Source organism: Salmo salar, chromosome ssa01 (genome assembly GCF_905237065.1).
Source record: "Salmo salar chromosome ssa01, Ssal_v3.1, whole genome shotgun sequence".
NCBI classification, from domain to species: Eukaryota; Metazoa; Chordata; class Actinopteri; order Salmoniformes; family Salmonidae; genus Salmo; species Salmo salar.
The window spans coordinates 44,375,419-44,392,447 of record NC_059442.1 but is presented as its reverse complement, the minus strand read 5'-3'; the positions used below and the strand labels follow the sequence as shown (position 1 = coordinate 44,392,447).

At 40.5% G+C, this 17,029-nt stretch overlaps 1 protein-coding gene across 2 annotated transcripts in view; it reads left to right on the top strand.

The window, feature by feature from the left end:
- Window positions 1-17,029, top strand: part of afg1la (AFG1 like ATPase a) — a 27,561-nt gene extending 10,532 nt beyond the window's left edge. For both annotated transcript variants that reach the window (XM_014196935.2, XM_014196927.2), the window contains exon 13: window positions 13,460-17,029. In XM_014196935.2, coding sequence (XP_014052410.1) covers window positions 13,460-14,821 — 1,362 coding nt within the window. In that variant the 3' untranslated portion in view covers window positions 14,822-17,029. The remainder of the gene's footprint in view (window positions 1-13,459) is intronic.

The window sequence follows — 17,029 nt, the reverse complement described above, 5'->3', positions numbered from 1 at the left end:
TTGACAGCGGAGATCAAATAAATAACTATCATTTTTAGGGTATATTTCCTGCAATTCTACACGGGACGTAGAGAAAATGTTTTTTAAAGCAAGTTTGCTGCAATTCTACACATTTTGCCATGGGGTGGAGCGAACAATGTGCAGTTTTAAAGCTAATTTTCTGTCATTCCTGAGGTTATATGGCCTTAGCTCAGAGTGTTCTTTTCGGTGCTACACATTAAAAAAATTGAAATAATTTTTGCATTGTAATTTCAGAAAATGTCCATAATATATCTGAGGCTAATAGTGGAATGATAGTGTTACTTACCCACCAGTGTTGTGATTGGCTGTGATATTCGCCTGTTGAGTTCTCCCGCTGGATTGGCATCTGTTGTCAAACTGAGAAATGCTGTTCTGACTTTGTGGCTGTGTTATCTAGTGGAAATCGCTGTCATTTCCTTGTTGCAAAAATTCTACACTGTTCGCTCAATTTCAGTTTATCTGAGATAACAAGCACTAATAGTGCTTGTTATTAGAGGTGGACCGATTCATCGGAATGGCTGATTTAATTAGGTCCGATTTCAAGCTTTCATAACAATCGGAAATTGGTATTTTTGGACGCCGATTTGGGCAAATTTATTTATTAGATTATTATTTTTTTTTTAATATTTATTTATTTGTATTTTTATTTTTTGTTGACCTTTTTAACTAGGCAAGTCAGTTAAGAACACATTCTTATTTTCAATGACGGCCTAGGAATGGTGGGTTAACTGCCTTGTTCAAGGGCAGAACGACAGATTTTTAGCTCAGGGATTCAATCTTGCAACCTTACAGTTAACTAGTCCAATGCTCTAACCACCTGCTTTACATTGCACTCCACGAGGATCCTGCCTGTTACGCGAATGCAGTAAGAAGCCAAGTTAAGTTGCTAGCTAGCATTAAACTTATCTTATAGAAAACAATCAATCAATCATAATCACTAGTTAACTACACATGGTTGATGATATTACTAGTTTATCTAGCTTGTCCTGCGTTGCATATAATCGCTTAGGTACACGTTGCTCCAACCATAAACATCAATGCCTTTCTTAAAATCAATACACAAGTATATATTTTTAAACCTGCATATTTAGTTAATATTGCCTGCTAACATGTATTTTTTTTAACAAGGGAAAATGTTTCACTTCTCTTGCAAACAGAGTCAGGGTATATGCAGCAGTTTGGGCCACCTGGCTCATTGCAAACTGTGAAGACTATTTCTTCCTAACAAAGACAGCCGACTTCGCCAAACGGGGGATGATTTAACAAAAGCGCGTTTGCGAAAAAAGCACAATCGTTGCACGACTGTACCTAACCATAAACATCAATGCCTTTCTTAAAATCAATACACAGAGGTATATATTTTTAAACCTGCATATTTAGCTAAAAGAAATCCAGGTTAGCAGGCAATATTAACCAGGTGAAATTGTGTCATTTTGCGTTCATTGCACGCAGTCAGGGTATATGCAACAGTTTGGGCCGCCTGGCTCGTTGCGAACTAATTTGCCAGAATTGTACGTAATTATGACATAACATTGAAGGTTGTGCAATGTAACAGGAATAACGTTTTGTTTTCGAGATGATAGTTTCCGGATTCGGCCATATTAATTACCTAAGGCTCGTATTTCTGTGTGTTATTATGTTATAATTAAGTTTATGATTTGATAGAGCAGTCTGACTGAGCAATGGTAGGCAGCAGCAGGCTCGTAAGCATTCATTCAAATAGCCCTTCGCAATGCATTGCGCTGTTTATGACTTCAAGCCTGTCAACTCCCAAGATTAGGCTGGTGTAACCGATGTGAAATGGCTAGCTAGTTAGCCGGGTGCGCGCTAATAGCGTTTCAAACGTCACTCGCTCTGAGACTTGGAGTAGTTGTTTCCCTTCCTCTATATGGGTAACGCTGCTTCGAGGGTGGCTGTTGTCAATGTGTTCCTGGTTTGAGCCCAGGTAGGAGTGAGGAGAGGGACGGAAGCTATACTGTTACACTGGCAATACTAAAGTGCCTATAAGAACATCCAATAGTCAAAGGTATATGAAATACAAATCGTACAGAGAGAAATAGTCCTATAATTCCTATAATAACTACAACCTAAAACATCTTACCTGGGAATATTGAAGACTCATGTTAAAAGGAACCACCAGCTTTCATATGTTCTCATGTTCTGAGTAAGGAACTTAAACGTTAGCATTTTTACATGGCACATATTGCACTTTTACTTTCTTCTCCAACACTTTGTTTTTGCATTATTTAAACCAAATTGAACATGTTTCATTATTTATTTGAGGCTAAATTGATTTTATTGATGTATTATATTAAGTTAAATTAAGTGTTCATTCAGTATTGTTGTAATTGTCATTATTACATGTTTTGTATATATAAATCGGCCAATTAATCGGTATCGGCTTTTTGGGTCCTCCAATAATCGGTATCGGCGGTGAAAAATCATAATCGGTCGACCTCTACTTGTTATCATTGTACCATCTAAATCGCTGTGAAATATGTTTTCAGTAACAAATATCGTTTTTACAGTTTGAAACTGGTGGACTAAAACTGAAACCAACACATTTTTGTCCACCGGCTTCAAACAACTATAAAAATGATATTTTTTTTGTTATTGAAAAGATATTTCACGGTGATTTAGATGGTACAATGATAACAAGCACTGCAAAGTGTAGGGTTTCTCACATAAACTGAAATTGAGCGAACAATTGCGGGTAAGTAATACTGTAAATCATTATCATTCGACTATCAGCGTCAGATATACTATGGACATTTTCTGGAATTACAATGCATACAAAAAAATGATAGCCAGCTGGGATTGGAAAGTGTGTGGCTGCCTGATAGAAACGAGGGACGCCCCATGCAGATATCACTGTTGCATGAGGCTCCTCCTGAGTGCAGCCAACACCACTCTTGTCACCAGGCCTATGACAGTGCTATAATAGAAGTAGATGCATACCTACATTGTCATTCAGCCCTCTTGATGAAGACCATTCAGAGAAAGCTGGACAATCAGATGCTGTCTCGAGTTTAGGACAGAACCATATAGGCCTACACTATGGCTCTGGTTTAGGAGACTTAGGCTATATACTGTCAGCCTGGGTCCAAACAGAATTGTTCAGTTTCACTTTACGCTACTCGTACTGTAACACTGAGTGGAGAGTTCCTCTGACTGCCACCGTCTTATCAGAGTATTTGCATGTAGAAGAGGCCCTTTGGCCTGCAGGGGATCTCGGGCTCAATGCAACAAATTACAACAAACACTTTTCTTGTAAAGGAATATTTGTCAGCAGTTGAAAATTAAACATTTAATTAAATTAAAACACATTTAGGGTGACCAATTGTTATGTTAGTGGAAGTTTAGGTTGGTGTCCTTTTGATCTGAGTTTATTTATTAGAGCAGTTTTCAGTAACACGATCAGAACAAAGGTGCAGTTAAAAACATTTGTTTCCCAAATGGCATCCTGTTTCCTTTTATAGTGCATTCGTTTTTACTAGGGTCCCGTAGGGTCTGGTCAAATGCAATGCACTACAGTATGTACGGAATAGGCTGCCATTTGGGATGCAACCAATGATGGGCTATTCATTTGTGATGGTAGATGGTGAATGATAGCCATTGATTATTTAAAATGGATGCATACAGCTGAGGACGAAAACAAAAGACCCCACTACCTGGCCTCAACAGCCAATGAAGGTAGTTATTTTCCTTTAATTTCTCCCGAGTGGAGATACTTCTTCATCCACCTTTTCCCATTTTATTAGTATTGTTTTTCCTGGGGAGTATTCATTAGTTCAGATAGTCCCTCTCATCAGAGGCCTCTCTTCTAGTGCCCTTCTAACCTGGTGGTTAAAGGGATAGTTCAGGATTTTGGCTATGAAGCAAACGTGAAGGAAGTTAGAGGTAGTTTCGCGAGCCAATGCTAACTAGCGCTCGCTTAGCACAAAGACTGGTGGCATGCTAGCTCTACCCGAAGACTTCCAGTCTCTGCGCTAAGCTAGTTAGCATTGGCTCGCAAAACTACCGCTAACTTCCTTCATACTGGATGCAGAAACATAAAAATGGTATCCATTAGTTCATCTGAGTCTTGGGAGGTAGATCAAGGTCTTCATTGCCAAAATCCTGAAATATCCCTTTAAGTTTATAATTTTGGTCCGCAAAGGGCTCTCTCTGGTCTGTTGTCTCTTGCCTCCGTTTGATTCTGGGGATTAGTTTGGCCTGGAAAACCAATCCATCCGTCATGGAATCGAGTCTAATGAAAGCTTCAGCTTTGCTGGATTTAAATGGAAAAAAGAGATCTGGAAATAGAAATAGTCTAGGTTTGTAATCCTGTGCAACTTTTGGATAGAGGTTTGTGGGTCTACAGAAATGGAACAATTAAAATTTTTGTGTTTTATTTTTATTTAACATTTATTTAACTAGGCAAGTCAGTCAAATTCTTATTTACAATGACGGGCCAAACCCTAACCCGGAAGACGCTGGGCCAATTGTGCGGCGCCCTATGGGACTCCCAGTCACGACCGGTAATGATACAGCCTGGAATCGAACCAGGGTCTGTAGTGATGCCTCTAGCACTGAGATGCAGTGCCTTAGACTGCAACGCCACTAGGATCATTACTATGATAATGAGCATAGTTATAACAATAAATCAATAACGAGGGTCATATTCTGGTGACGTGGGCCATGTCCGAATACCCATACTTGCGTCCTCAATAGTAGGCTGTTTGAGTATTTGAAAAAAATAAAGCTTAATAGTATATGACATGTTGAGAATCAAGTATACTTTTAATGCCCGGACGTCATACTAGTTTCGGCTTTAACAACAGCTGGTCATTTAGATATGGGGATGCGCTACCAAAATCATCTAATAGTGGGAAACAACGCAATGACGCATTCTCAGTATGCAAATATATAATTTTTTAATAGCATCTGACATTTCGAAAATCAAGTATGGTTTAAATCCCAGGATGTTATACTCATTTTGGGTCGTCATCTAGTAGAATTCGATGCACACTTTTCCACGGAGCATTGGAAGAGGTGGGCTGCAAGTTTTCTTCAAGTAGCAAACAACAAAAATAGGCTACTTAATTGGGAATATGCCCAAAGCTTCTTTGGTGGTTTTCAAATGTAGGCTAAGTAGTTTTTGTTCTCCTTAAAATGATCACAAGTATTGCATCTTTGGAAACATTCTTAAAAAAAATAAAATACAAATTCCAAAGTGGATTACTAGTTTCTCACTAATGTGTTATTTGTTCCCTTGGCCTTCGTCAGAGCCTTAAAACTAAATACTAAACCATCTTTTGATTTCTGAATTTGTCGGCACCGGGGACTCGGGAAATGGCTGCTTTATTAGTGTCATGTTAATCAGGCCTTTTGAGTTGAACATGTGGATTGTTTTAGTTTTGTTGGCTAGTCTACCTATTTCGTTTATGGATCAAGCCTTAGCAGTCATTTTCATCTCGTTCCCAATAATTTGTGCGTCTTCTTTTTTATGTTGCGGTTCTGAATTTCTGTGAACTAGCCTTTTGATTTGAACATTTAGAAAAGTTTTGGTGTGTGTACTAGGCTATTTGATTTCATTTATATGTTACAGCACTTTGGTTTCACTAAATATGTCGAAATGGAACTAAATGATCTGTTTGACTTCATCCCTTTTTAAATGGGATAGATGGGCTATATGGTCTACTACGGTGTAGGTCAAATGTTATAGGCAGACTGAGTAGGCCTATAACTAACCGATTCTATTCGGAGTTTAGGCTGGTTAATGGAAAAATTCAACCACACTCGGCCCCTCCCCACCTAAGCCAATCAGGAGCCGCTACTGCGTTGTGGCATACTGCATACTTTTTACTAAACGGTACATGCTAAATAGTATGCGCCGATGAGTAAATAGTATGCCGTTTTAAGTATGGTATTCGGAACCGTCCCTGATGATCGTTGTTTGCCAAAAATATTGCTATCCATAATATCCCCATGTAGATATTTTGTATTTTATTAGGATCCCCATTAGCTGTTGCAAAAGCAGCAGCTACTCTTCCTGGGGTCCACACAAAACAGGATACATAATACAGAATGACATGATACGAAACATCAATAGACAAGGACAGAACTACATACATTTTTTCAAAAGGCACATGAAGCCTAGATATCAATGCATGCACACACACTATCTAGGTCAAGTAGGGGAAAGGCGTTGTGCCGTGAGATGTTGCTTTATCTATTTATTTTTTTTAACCAGGTTTGCTGTTTATGTGAGCAATATGAGATGGAAGGAAGTTCCATGCAATAAGGGCTCTATATAATACTACGCTTACTTGAATTTGTTCAGGATTTGTGGATTGTGAAAAGACCCCTGGTGGGATGTCTGGTGGGATAAGTGTGTGTGTTTGTCCAAGCTGTGTGTAAGTTGACTATGCAAACAATTTGGGATTTTCATCACATGAATGTTTCTTAAAAAAAGAACTGATGCAGTCAGTCTCAACTCTTAGCCAAGAGAGACTGGCATGCATAGTATTTATATCAGCCCTCTGATTACAATGAAGAGCAAAACGTGCCGCTCTGTTCTGGGCCAGCTGCAGCTTAACTAGATCTTTCCTTGCAGCACTGAACCACACGACTGGACAATAATCAAGATTAGACAAAACTAGAGCCTGCACTTGATTTTTGGAGTGTACTGTCAAAAAAGCAGAGCATCTCTTTATTATGGCCAGACCTCTCCCCATCTTTACAACCATTGAATCTATATGTTTTGACCATGACAGTTTTTACAATCTAAGGTAACGCCATGTAATTTAGTCTCCTCAACTTGTTCGACAGCCACACGATGCATTACCAGATTCAGCTGAGGTCTAGAACTTAAGGAATGATTTGTACCAAATACATGGCTCTTAGTTTTAGAGATGTTCAGGACCAGTTTATTACTGGCCACCCATTCCAAAACAGACTGCAACTCTTTGTTAAGGGTTTCAGTGACTTCATTAGCTGTGATTGCTGGTGCGTATATGGTTGAATCATTAGCCTACCCGCACATCCTACCCGCGCTGAATCTGTGAGCTGTTAGGGCGCAGGTGTGCCAATACCAGAGAAGGCACATTTTCTATTTAACGCAACAGTTTTTGACAACTGTCGGTAGAGTTTAAAATGTGATGGAAACACATTGATCTTTACATTTTTATTTGGTACCTGAAAACTTAAGCGAGAAAGTGCACACAATGTACTATGTCGTCATGCACTGATTTTTTTTTTAATCCACAAGTCAATTTGGTGGAAACCCACCACTGGTGGGGAAAATACGCATATTTTCTTTATGCAGATTTTTGAATATTCACATGAAAGTCTGTCGCCAATTGGATGGGAACCTAACTAGTCATGGAAATAGTCACGCAACCAGCCACTCATGATTACTTGTGGGTGGCTAACACTGTTATGGCGTCCGCGTTCTTCCCAGCCGAAACAGTTCGGAAGAGTTTGTATGTGTTATGATGTCATTTTGTGACATTTTAGTTAGTTTTGGACTTCGGTAAGTTTTTTTTTTCTTTTTTCGACTGTTCAGGCACACAGCATTTTTTTCTTGAGGCGAGCCGAAGTCGTTTGCCCAATTCTACGACCCTTCGTCGGTGATTGGTCAACAGTAGGGATTCTTCAATGAAGTCTTTGTGATTCAACGAGAGATTTTTTTAAATTGAGAAATACTGCACCAAACATCTTATGTAAAATTGTGTGGCTAAGATCTTGGCAAAAATGTCAAAATGACAGATTTATTGAGTTGGATTCATTCTAATTATTTTGAGGAAGTGTATACTGGCTACGGCGTCTCAAAATGGACAAACAAGTACTATTGCCGTTTTTTTGTTTTGTTTTTCAAATGACGATTCGGCTTGCCTCCAGCCGAACTGAAGCATGCTGACAGCTTTAGAGATCACCATTTAGGTCTTAGTTTCTATAGGTTAGTGCTATTCTTCTATTGACACTATATATCTGGTACAGTAGTGTACTGATACTCTGTACACATAGGAAGAGGTTTAGTCTGCATATTAGGAATGGATTTAGCCTATAGCACTATGGTCAGCAGTTTATCTCAGCTATTAGACAGTGTGGCATTAAGGAATTTAAGATTTAGGCTGTCTATCTGGATCGGCTGAGCTGGGGCAAGGTCGGTGCATTATGTCCTTTTATGAAGAGTGGTTTGGGGCTAATCGTTGACGTTGTCAATCTATACAGTAGGTAATTCAGCTCCCACTTTGATAATAACGCTATGTTTTATGTCATACATTAGTGCTTCTGTTCAGCCTTGAATATAGCTTTAATATCTTGTATTTAGCCTTGAGGTCAACCCAACTTGTTCCATACATAACTTACCTATTTAGTGCACATTTGTCCTGAAACATTTTGTTTGTAAGTCCTTATTTTTTTACGGAATTGATGCATTATGTCAGGTTGCTAGACAATGCACCCTTTGCTGTAGCTATTGTCCTGGTACAGTGTTATGGGTCTACTTACTATGGTTCGTTTTTAATCAATGGGTGTCTTGCCATTGGCTGCTGGGCTCCATACCTCCATTTTTTTTTATTAATTTTTTTGGGGGCTGGTGGCCTGAGCACAAGAATCAGAATCAGCTGACTGGAAACTATGTAGATCAATGTCTAGCAGTACGAGGGAGTGAGAGATGGGACCGAGAGAGATTGATAGCGAGGGAGAAATAGAGGGTGTCTGAGGGAGAGACAGGGATGATGTGAGCGGGGCGAGAAATAGTGGGGGAAGAGGCATGCTGCTGGTTTACTCTGGATCTGGCGTTGCTTTGTGTAGACTGGCAGAATTCTGGTGTCTGTGTCGGTTTGTCTGTCTGTTGGTTTGTCGGTCTGTTCACAAGGAGGCTTTGGTCAAAGGCTGCTACCGGCTGCTGCTGTTGTATGACAGAGTGGGGGAAGGGAGCGCTACAGTGGGTGCTTTTAGTTCTGTCTTTTTACAGAAAGCACTGCATATTGGGCTCCCACTGCATCTCAGTGCTAGGGGCGTCACTACAGACCCTGGTTCGATTCCAGGCTCTATCACAACTGGCCGTGATTGGGAGTCCCATAGGGCGACGCACAATTAGCCCAATGTCGTCCGGGTTTGGGCCAGGGTAGGCTGTCATTGTAAATTGCCTAGTTAAATAAAGGTAAAAAATATAGATATTTTTATAAAAATATAGAGATCACATTCTACTTGCAATTATACATGGGAAAATACAAATAATACAACAATGTATAGATTTAGATCTGAATGAGGTAGGTTTGTGTAACCTAATCAGCTAAATCGATACAGCAGAGTATTGCGATATCTTGACTCAAGTATCAAAAATAATTGAGGATGATAATAATAAGTAGTTAACTCTAGCTAGCGCTAGTCAGCTGTTCCTGTGCCAAAACTCTGGAATTTCTCGGAATTTCTCGTTCTCTATCTCCTTTTTAAAATGGTGAGCCAGCATGTTTCCAGCACTTTTTTATTTATTTCTATGTCTGATCACAACTCGTTTTCTCATGGCTCTCTATTGTCCCTCTGCAGCAGACATGGTGAGCAATATGTTTGGCAGTATTGTACAGTTGAAGTCGGAAGTTTACATACACCATAGCCGAATACATTTAAACTCTGTTTTTCACAATTCCTGACATTTAATCCTAGTAAAAATTCCCTGTTTTAGGTCAGTTAGGATCACCACTTTTATTTTAAGAATTTGAAATGTCACTATAAATAGTAGGGATTTTATTTTGGCTTTTATTTCTTTCATCACATTCCCAGTGAGTCAGAAGTTTACATACACTCAATTAGTATTTGGTAGCATTGCTTTTAAATTGTTTAACTTGGGTCAAATGTTTCGGGTAGCCTTCCACAAGCTTCCCACAATAAGTTGGGTGAGTTTTGGCCCATTCCTCCTGACAGAGATGGTGTAACTGAGTCAAGTTTGTAGGCCTCCTTGCTCGCACACGCTTCTCCAGTTCTGCCCACAAATTGTCTATGGGATTGAGGTCAGGGCTTTGTGATGGCCACTCCAATACCTTGACTTTGTTGTCCTTAAGCCATTTTGCCACAACTTTGGAAGTATGCTTGGGGTCATTGTCCATTTGGAAGACCCATTTGCGACCAAGCTTTAGCTTCATGACTGATGTTGCTTCAATATATCCACATCATTTTCCATCCTCATGATGCCATCTATTTTGTGAAGTGCACCACTCCCTCCTGCAGCAAAGCACCCCCACAACATGATGCTGCCACCGCCGTGCTTCACGGTTGGGATGATGTTCTTCGACTTGCAAGCCTCCCCCTTTTTCCTCCAAACATAACAATGGTCATTATGGCCAAACAGTTCTATTTTTGTTTCATCAGACCAGAGAATATTTCTCCAAAAAGTTCGATCTTTGTCCCCATGTACAGTTGCAAACTGTAGTCTGTTTTTTTTTTAATGGGGGTTTTGGAGCAGTGGCTTCTTTCTTGCTGAGCGGCCTTTCAGGTCATGTCGATTATAGGACTCGTTTTACTGTGGATATAGATACTTTTGTACCTGTTTCCTCCAGCATCTTCACAAGGTCCTTTGCTATTGTTCTGGGATTGATTTGCACTTTTCGCACCAATGTACGTTCATCTCTAGGAGACAGAACGCGTCTCCTTCCTGAGCGGTATGACAGCTGCGTGGTCCTATGGTGTTTATACTTGCGTACTATTGTTTGTACAGATGAACGTGGTACCTTCAGGCGTTTGAAAATTGCTCCCAAGGATGAACCAGACTTGTGTAGGTCTACAATTTCTTTTCTGAGGTCTTGGCTGATTTTCTTTTGATTTCCCCATGATGTCAAGCAAAGAGGCACTGAGTTTGAAGGTAGGCCTCGAAATACATCCACAGGTACACCTCCAATTGACTCAAATGATGTCAATTAGCCTATCAGAATCTTCTAAAGCCATAACTTCATTTTCTGGAATTTTCCAAGCTGTTTAAAGGCACAGTCAACTTAGTGTATGTAAACTTCTGACCCACTGGAATTGGGATACAGTGAATTATAAGTGAAATAATCTGTCTGTAAACAATTGTTGGGAAAATTAAGTATCATGCACAAAGCTATAGTTTGTTAACAAGAAATGTATGGAGTGGTTGAAAAATGAGTTTTAATGACTCCAACCTAAGTGTATGTAAACTTCCGACTTCAATTGTATATAAAATGGCAGTATTGAATCGCAGTACATATAGAATCGCAATACATATCGTGTCAGCACCTACACTACCGGTGAAATGTTTTAGAACACCTACTCATTCAAGGGTTTTTCTTTAGTGTTTCTATTTTGTACATTGTAGAATAACAGTGAAGACATCAAAACTATGAAATAACACATATGGAATCATGTAGTAACCAAAAAAGTGTTAAACAAATAAGAAAATATTTTATATTTCAGATTCTTCAAATATCCACCCTTTGCCTTGATGACAGCTTTGCACGCTCTTGGCATTCTCAACCAGCTTCATGAGGTAGTCACCTGGAATGCATTTAAATTAGCAGGTGTGCCTTGTTAAAAGTTATTTTGTGGAATTTCTTTCCTCAATGCGTTTGAGCCAATCAGTTGTGTTGTGACAAGTTAAGGGGGTATACAGAAGATAGCCCTATTTGGTAAAAGACCAAGTTCATATTATGGCTAGAACAGCTCAAATAAGCAAAGAGAAACAACAGTCCATTACTTTAAGACATGAAGGTCAGTCAATACGGAACATTTCAAGAACTTTGAAAGTTTCAAGTGCAGTCTCAAAAACCATCATGAAGACCGCCACATGAATGGAAGACCCAGAGTTACCTCTGCTGCAGAGGATAAGTTAATTAGAATTACCAGCCTCAGAAATTGCAGCCCAAATAAATGCTTCAGAGTTCAAGTAACAGACACTTCTCAACATCAACTGTTCAGAGGAGACTGTGAATCAGGCCTTCATGGTCGTATGGCTGCAAAGAAACCACTACTAAAGGACACCAATAAGGAGAAGAGATTGGCTCAAACGCATTAAGATGGAAAGAAACTCCACAAATGAACTTTTAACGAGGCACACCTGCTAATTTAAATGCATTCCAGGGGACTACCTCATGAAGATGGTTGAGAGAATGCCAAGAGTGTGCAAAGCTGTCATCAGGGCAAAGGATGGCTATTTGAAGAATCTTAAACAAATCAAAATATATTTTATATTTAACACTTTTTTTGGTTACTACATGACTCCATGTGTGTTATTTCATAGTTTTGATGTCTTCACTATAAAATGTAGAAAATAGTCAAAATAAAGAAAAACCCTTGAATGAGTAGGTGTTCTAAAACTTTTGACCGGTAGTGTAGGTATCATATCATGAGGTCCCTGCCAATTCCCAGCCTTACAGCTAACCATGGTCATACCCACAGTGGTTGGCATGTTGCAAAGTCTTATCAACCTTGCCAGGCTAGTCAATAAGTAAAAGAATGGCTGATGAGTCGTGCATTAACAGTTCAGGAAAAGAGAAGCATGTTTCACTCCTGACTGGATGATAAAAGTGTGTCACTGCTTAGTTTAATCCTGTAATTGGCTTGGAGCGAGTCAGTGACCGAGGGGTTTTCGGGAAGTTTGATGTCAACAGACCAAACCATTGACCCATATTCAAATATAGACAGAACAGCCCACTGACCCATAGGAAAGAATAGGCCGGTTTGGTCAGTGATTTGTCTCACATCACAGAAATGTCCAGCTTTGCATAGTAGGCAGACGTGTGCATATCAGATTTTGCTAGGCAAAATGGTAGAGGCGTTTAGGACTACCCTTGACCACTCACACTTATCCATACATCTCTCAACCTACCCCTCTCCAAGCCCTGGTGCTGCAGACCCAGAGATGACTTACTGCAGTTCCTCCTCTCCCCTGCTCTCCTTTGCTTCGCTCTGTGGCAGGACTCCCTGTTAGTGTAACCTGAATGCACAGACAGACTCCAGCCCTTTAATTTAGAAGCTACATGGTTGAGAATATCTCCAGGGAAATCTGTTAGACCTTTTACAGCAGCAGACAGAAAATAGGTCACAGCTGCATTGGAATACTGTATCTCCCAGAATAAGACCCACACATTGCATAACTGCAGTGTAATAACCAGTGTGTGTGTGTGTGTGTGTGTGTGTGTGTGTGTGTATATATATTATTGTTTTCTCCCTTTACTTTGCCTCTCAGCTTTATGTCCAGTGTGTATGTATGATTGAGCACAGGCCTTTTTTTTCTTCTTTTTTTACAAAGGTTAACACATTTTTCACAAGTCTACTTATAAAAACTGCTTTTTGGAGCAATTTTACCACCAAGAATCTTTAACATCAAAGACAATCCACAAATTTGCATCAGGAATGAAATCAATACTGCAAAATTCAATATTGTATTAACCTCCTGTTAAAGTGTCACACAACTAACCCTTTCCTCTATCTCCAGAACTCCATCCGACACAACCTGTCTCTCCACAGTCGTTTCATGCGGGTGCAGAATGAAGGAACGGGGAAGAGTTCCTGGTGGATGGTCAACCCTGAGGGCGGGAAAGGCGGCAAAGCTCCACGACGACGGGCCGTATCCATGGACAACAGCAACAAGCTAATCAAAGGTGCTCGAGGCCGTGCCGCCAAGAAGAAAGCATCTCTAGGCCTACAGGCCGTCCAAGATGGCAGCTCCGAGAGTTTATCCTTATCCTCTAGCTTGTCCAAGTGGACAGGAAGTCCCACGTCTCGCAGCAGTGACGAACTGGATGCCTGGACGGACTTCAGGTCTCGCACCAACTCCAATGCCAGCACAATCAGCGGGCGTCTTTCCCCCATCCTGGCCAACCCAGAGCTGGACGAGGTGCTGGATGACGACTCCATCTCTCCCCTCTCTCCCATGCTCTACTCCAGTCCCAGCAGTTTGTCCCCCTCCACCGGCCCCCTAGGTCTGGCCGACCTGGCCCTCACTATGAACCTCAACGACGGGCTCCCTGACGACCTGATGGGCGACCTTCTGGACAACATCAGCTTGACGGCGTCCCAGCAGCCCCTGGGGCAGGAGGTGGAGAGTGGAGGACCCAATCAGATGGGGAGCTCAGTGTTAACCTTCAGCTGTTCAGGAGGTAGTAGTAGTCTGGGCATCCCATCCTCCAGCAGCTACGGGCCTCCCATCTCCATCTTCCAGCTCAGCCCCCCGTCCTCCTCGGTGACCTCCCTACGCCAGTCCCCCATGCAGACCATCCAGGAGAACCACCAAGCTTCCTTCTCCTGCCTGTCCTCTCGTTTCAACCACCACCACACCCTGCAGGACCTGCTGAGCCTGGAGACACATGGCAGCCATGTCAGCGACATCATGCTCACGCACTCTGACCCACTGATGTCACAAGCCAGCGCCTCTGTCACTTTGTCCCAGAATTCCCGGCGGAATGCCATGCTGTTCCGCAAGGACCCTATGATGTCATCAAACTGGGACGGTGCTGCGGGTCTGAATTCCCAGACTTCCTTAATGCCTGGTTGGCGGGCTCAGGCTGGCTTGTCTACACCTAACAATGAAGTGTTGTGCTCAAGCAATGACTTGGACCAGCAGGCCAAGCAGCTTCTCCAGCACCTACCGTCTCCCAGTAGAAACTCTTCTATGCAGCTTGGTGGCTCTGGTACCAACAACAGCACCTCTGAAAACCCATTTCAGTTGATCGCTCCGGACCGCTTTCCCGTCCCTGACGATCTGGATTTGGACGTGTTCAACAGCAGCCTGGACTGTGACATGGACACTATCATACGTAATGAGCTGATGGACGCTGACTGCATTGAGGATTTGTGAATACAGGCCCGGGACTGAGGCTCTGTTTAGTCTCTGTGTTGGGAGTTGAGACAGTAACCATCCGTATTATCAGTGGGATTTTAGTAAATGTGAAGTTAAAATGTGAAATAGACACTTATTTTAAGTCTCAGGGATTTATCCTTATGTGGTGATTTGTAAACACTGATATAAAAATTGAATGTTTTTTTTTTTTTAATTTTTACCCTGCTTCCATTGTCATATTTGTTAACCATACCTTAACCAACACAATATTTTTGCCAAACCAGCCATCAGTCCAGTGTGGTTGACTGCCTGTTTACATCTAACAAGCTCCAGAGAATGTTACCATTATTTTGTATATAATTGATTCAGCTTTTTATGCTTTTACCGGTATGTTCTCAGCAGAAAAGAGGACTAAGGAAAAAAAGCAATTGTGTATTTTTGAAACGCCTTGCATCAAAGAACCATTCCATGCACCTGTATCATAAAACATTTAGTTTATAAATGTTTAACGTCATCAAATGCAAGGTTATCCACATGGTGTTAATTGTACTGTATGTATGTGATGTTTGGTAAATTTTCTTCAGTGATTTTGATATTCAATACTCCTGAGAGAATTCTCTGCTTGTAAAGTTGCAATGTCAGACTCTGCACTATAACATGGCCTGTATTCAATAAAGCATTTCTGAGTATGAGTACTGATACAGGATCAGTTTAACCTTTTAGATCAGCACTCCGACTCTAAGAAGCTTTATGAATATAGGCCCAGGTGTTGCTTGATTGTTAGTCCTTATAGCAATTCATGATTGCTCTGGAAATGCGACCCAGATGCTCCGTACGGAGGTTTTGATGCAATTGCAGAGCCTCTGGAGGCTTGCAGAGGCCAAATCGAGCTCCGCACCGCATTGCTGTGCGCCTCCCAAATTTTGTAATAGTACGGAGGGCTCCGTATAGCTCTGCATTGACATGATTGGTTGATGGTACGTGGGGGCGGAAGGTGCTTTATAAATACATTAACTTTCTTGACAACTTCCAACAGCTCTGCGAAGCGCAAGAAGTTTGAAAGCTCTGACTTCTGCGGAGGCCACATCGCTGTAAATGCTGTACGGCCATTGCAGATGTTGGATTGACCATGCAGAACCTTTAAGGAAAAGCGTTGTAAAAAGGACTGGCAGTTGCATGGTAGCATACCATTTAGATGGCTTTTAAATAGGGAACAATAACAGTACAATATCTTCTTGAATATTGCCAAATCTTTTCCACATTCAAGAAATCCAATAAAAGAAAACATTGAAAATGTACTTTGTGCAGCACGCGCTTTAGTAGAAATAAGGGATAAAGTACAATTCTAAAGGCAAAACTGTCACAATAATTTAACAATGGATTTAACTCATGGTTTTCCAATATACTTTGTAAGAACAAAAAAGGGTCAACATAAGGGTTAAGTTTACAATCTCATCCACTGAGAATGGATCTACTTTGTATTTTTACTTATTTTGAACACCGAAAGAATTACAGCTTACAAAAATATATATTTTTTTACATTGGATAATCATTTACTCATGCTAAATATTGACATTTAGGCAAAGCCTGAAATATCAGATTATTGAAAAGATTCCATACAGAATCGGAAGCAATAAACTCTTAACATTCTGTTTAAATTATTGCCCCAAAAATAATATAATGTAAATATTTTGAGCCGATTTCTCACATGGAATAGGATTAAGTGAAGAGATTATTACCAAAATTTCGAGTCAACATACATTGTACAAGCTTTACGGGTGTCCTATGCTATTGTGTTGAAAATGTTAGGAGTTTTAATGACTCCTTATTTTCTTGACATCTATGTAACTCTTAACGCTACCAACATAGAAGTTCTATGTAATAAATGTAGATGGATTTAGACTCCTCATACAACATATTTTGAATACAGTACTTGGATTGGTTTCACGATGATTAGATATTAACCATTTGACTGGCTGGTTTTATGCTGAAATAATTTTTGTTTAGTATCATCATTAAAGTAATATTGCAGTATTATTTCTCGTACTGTAGATTACTCACTGCCTACCTATGATCTTATTAACCTTGCTGGTCCTAAATTTCGTCACTCTACTTGATGTTTGTTGGCATTTCCTTATGTATTTCCACTTTGGATGATGTAATGTAGGTCTAAGAAATGGTGCATGTAAATAAAAGCTTTGTGAAGCACTATAATCGTCTTGAAAA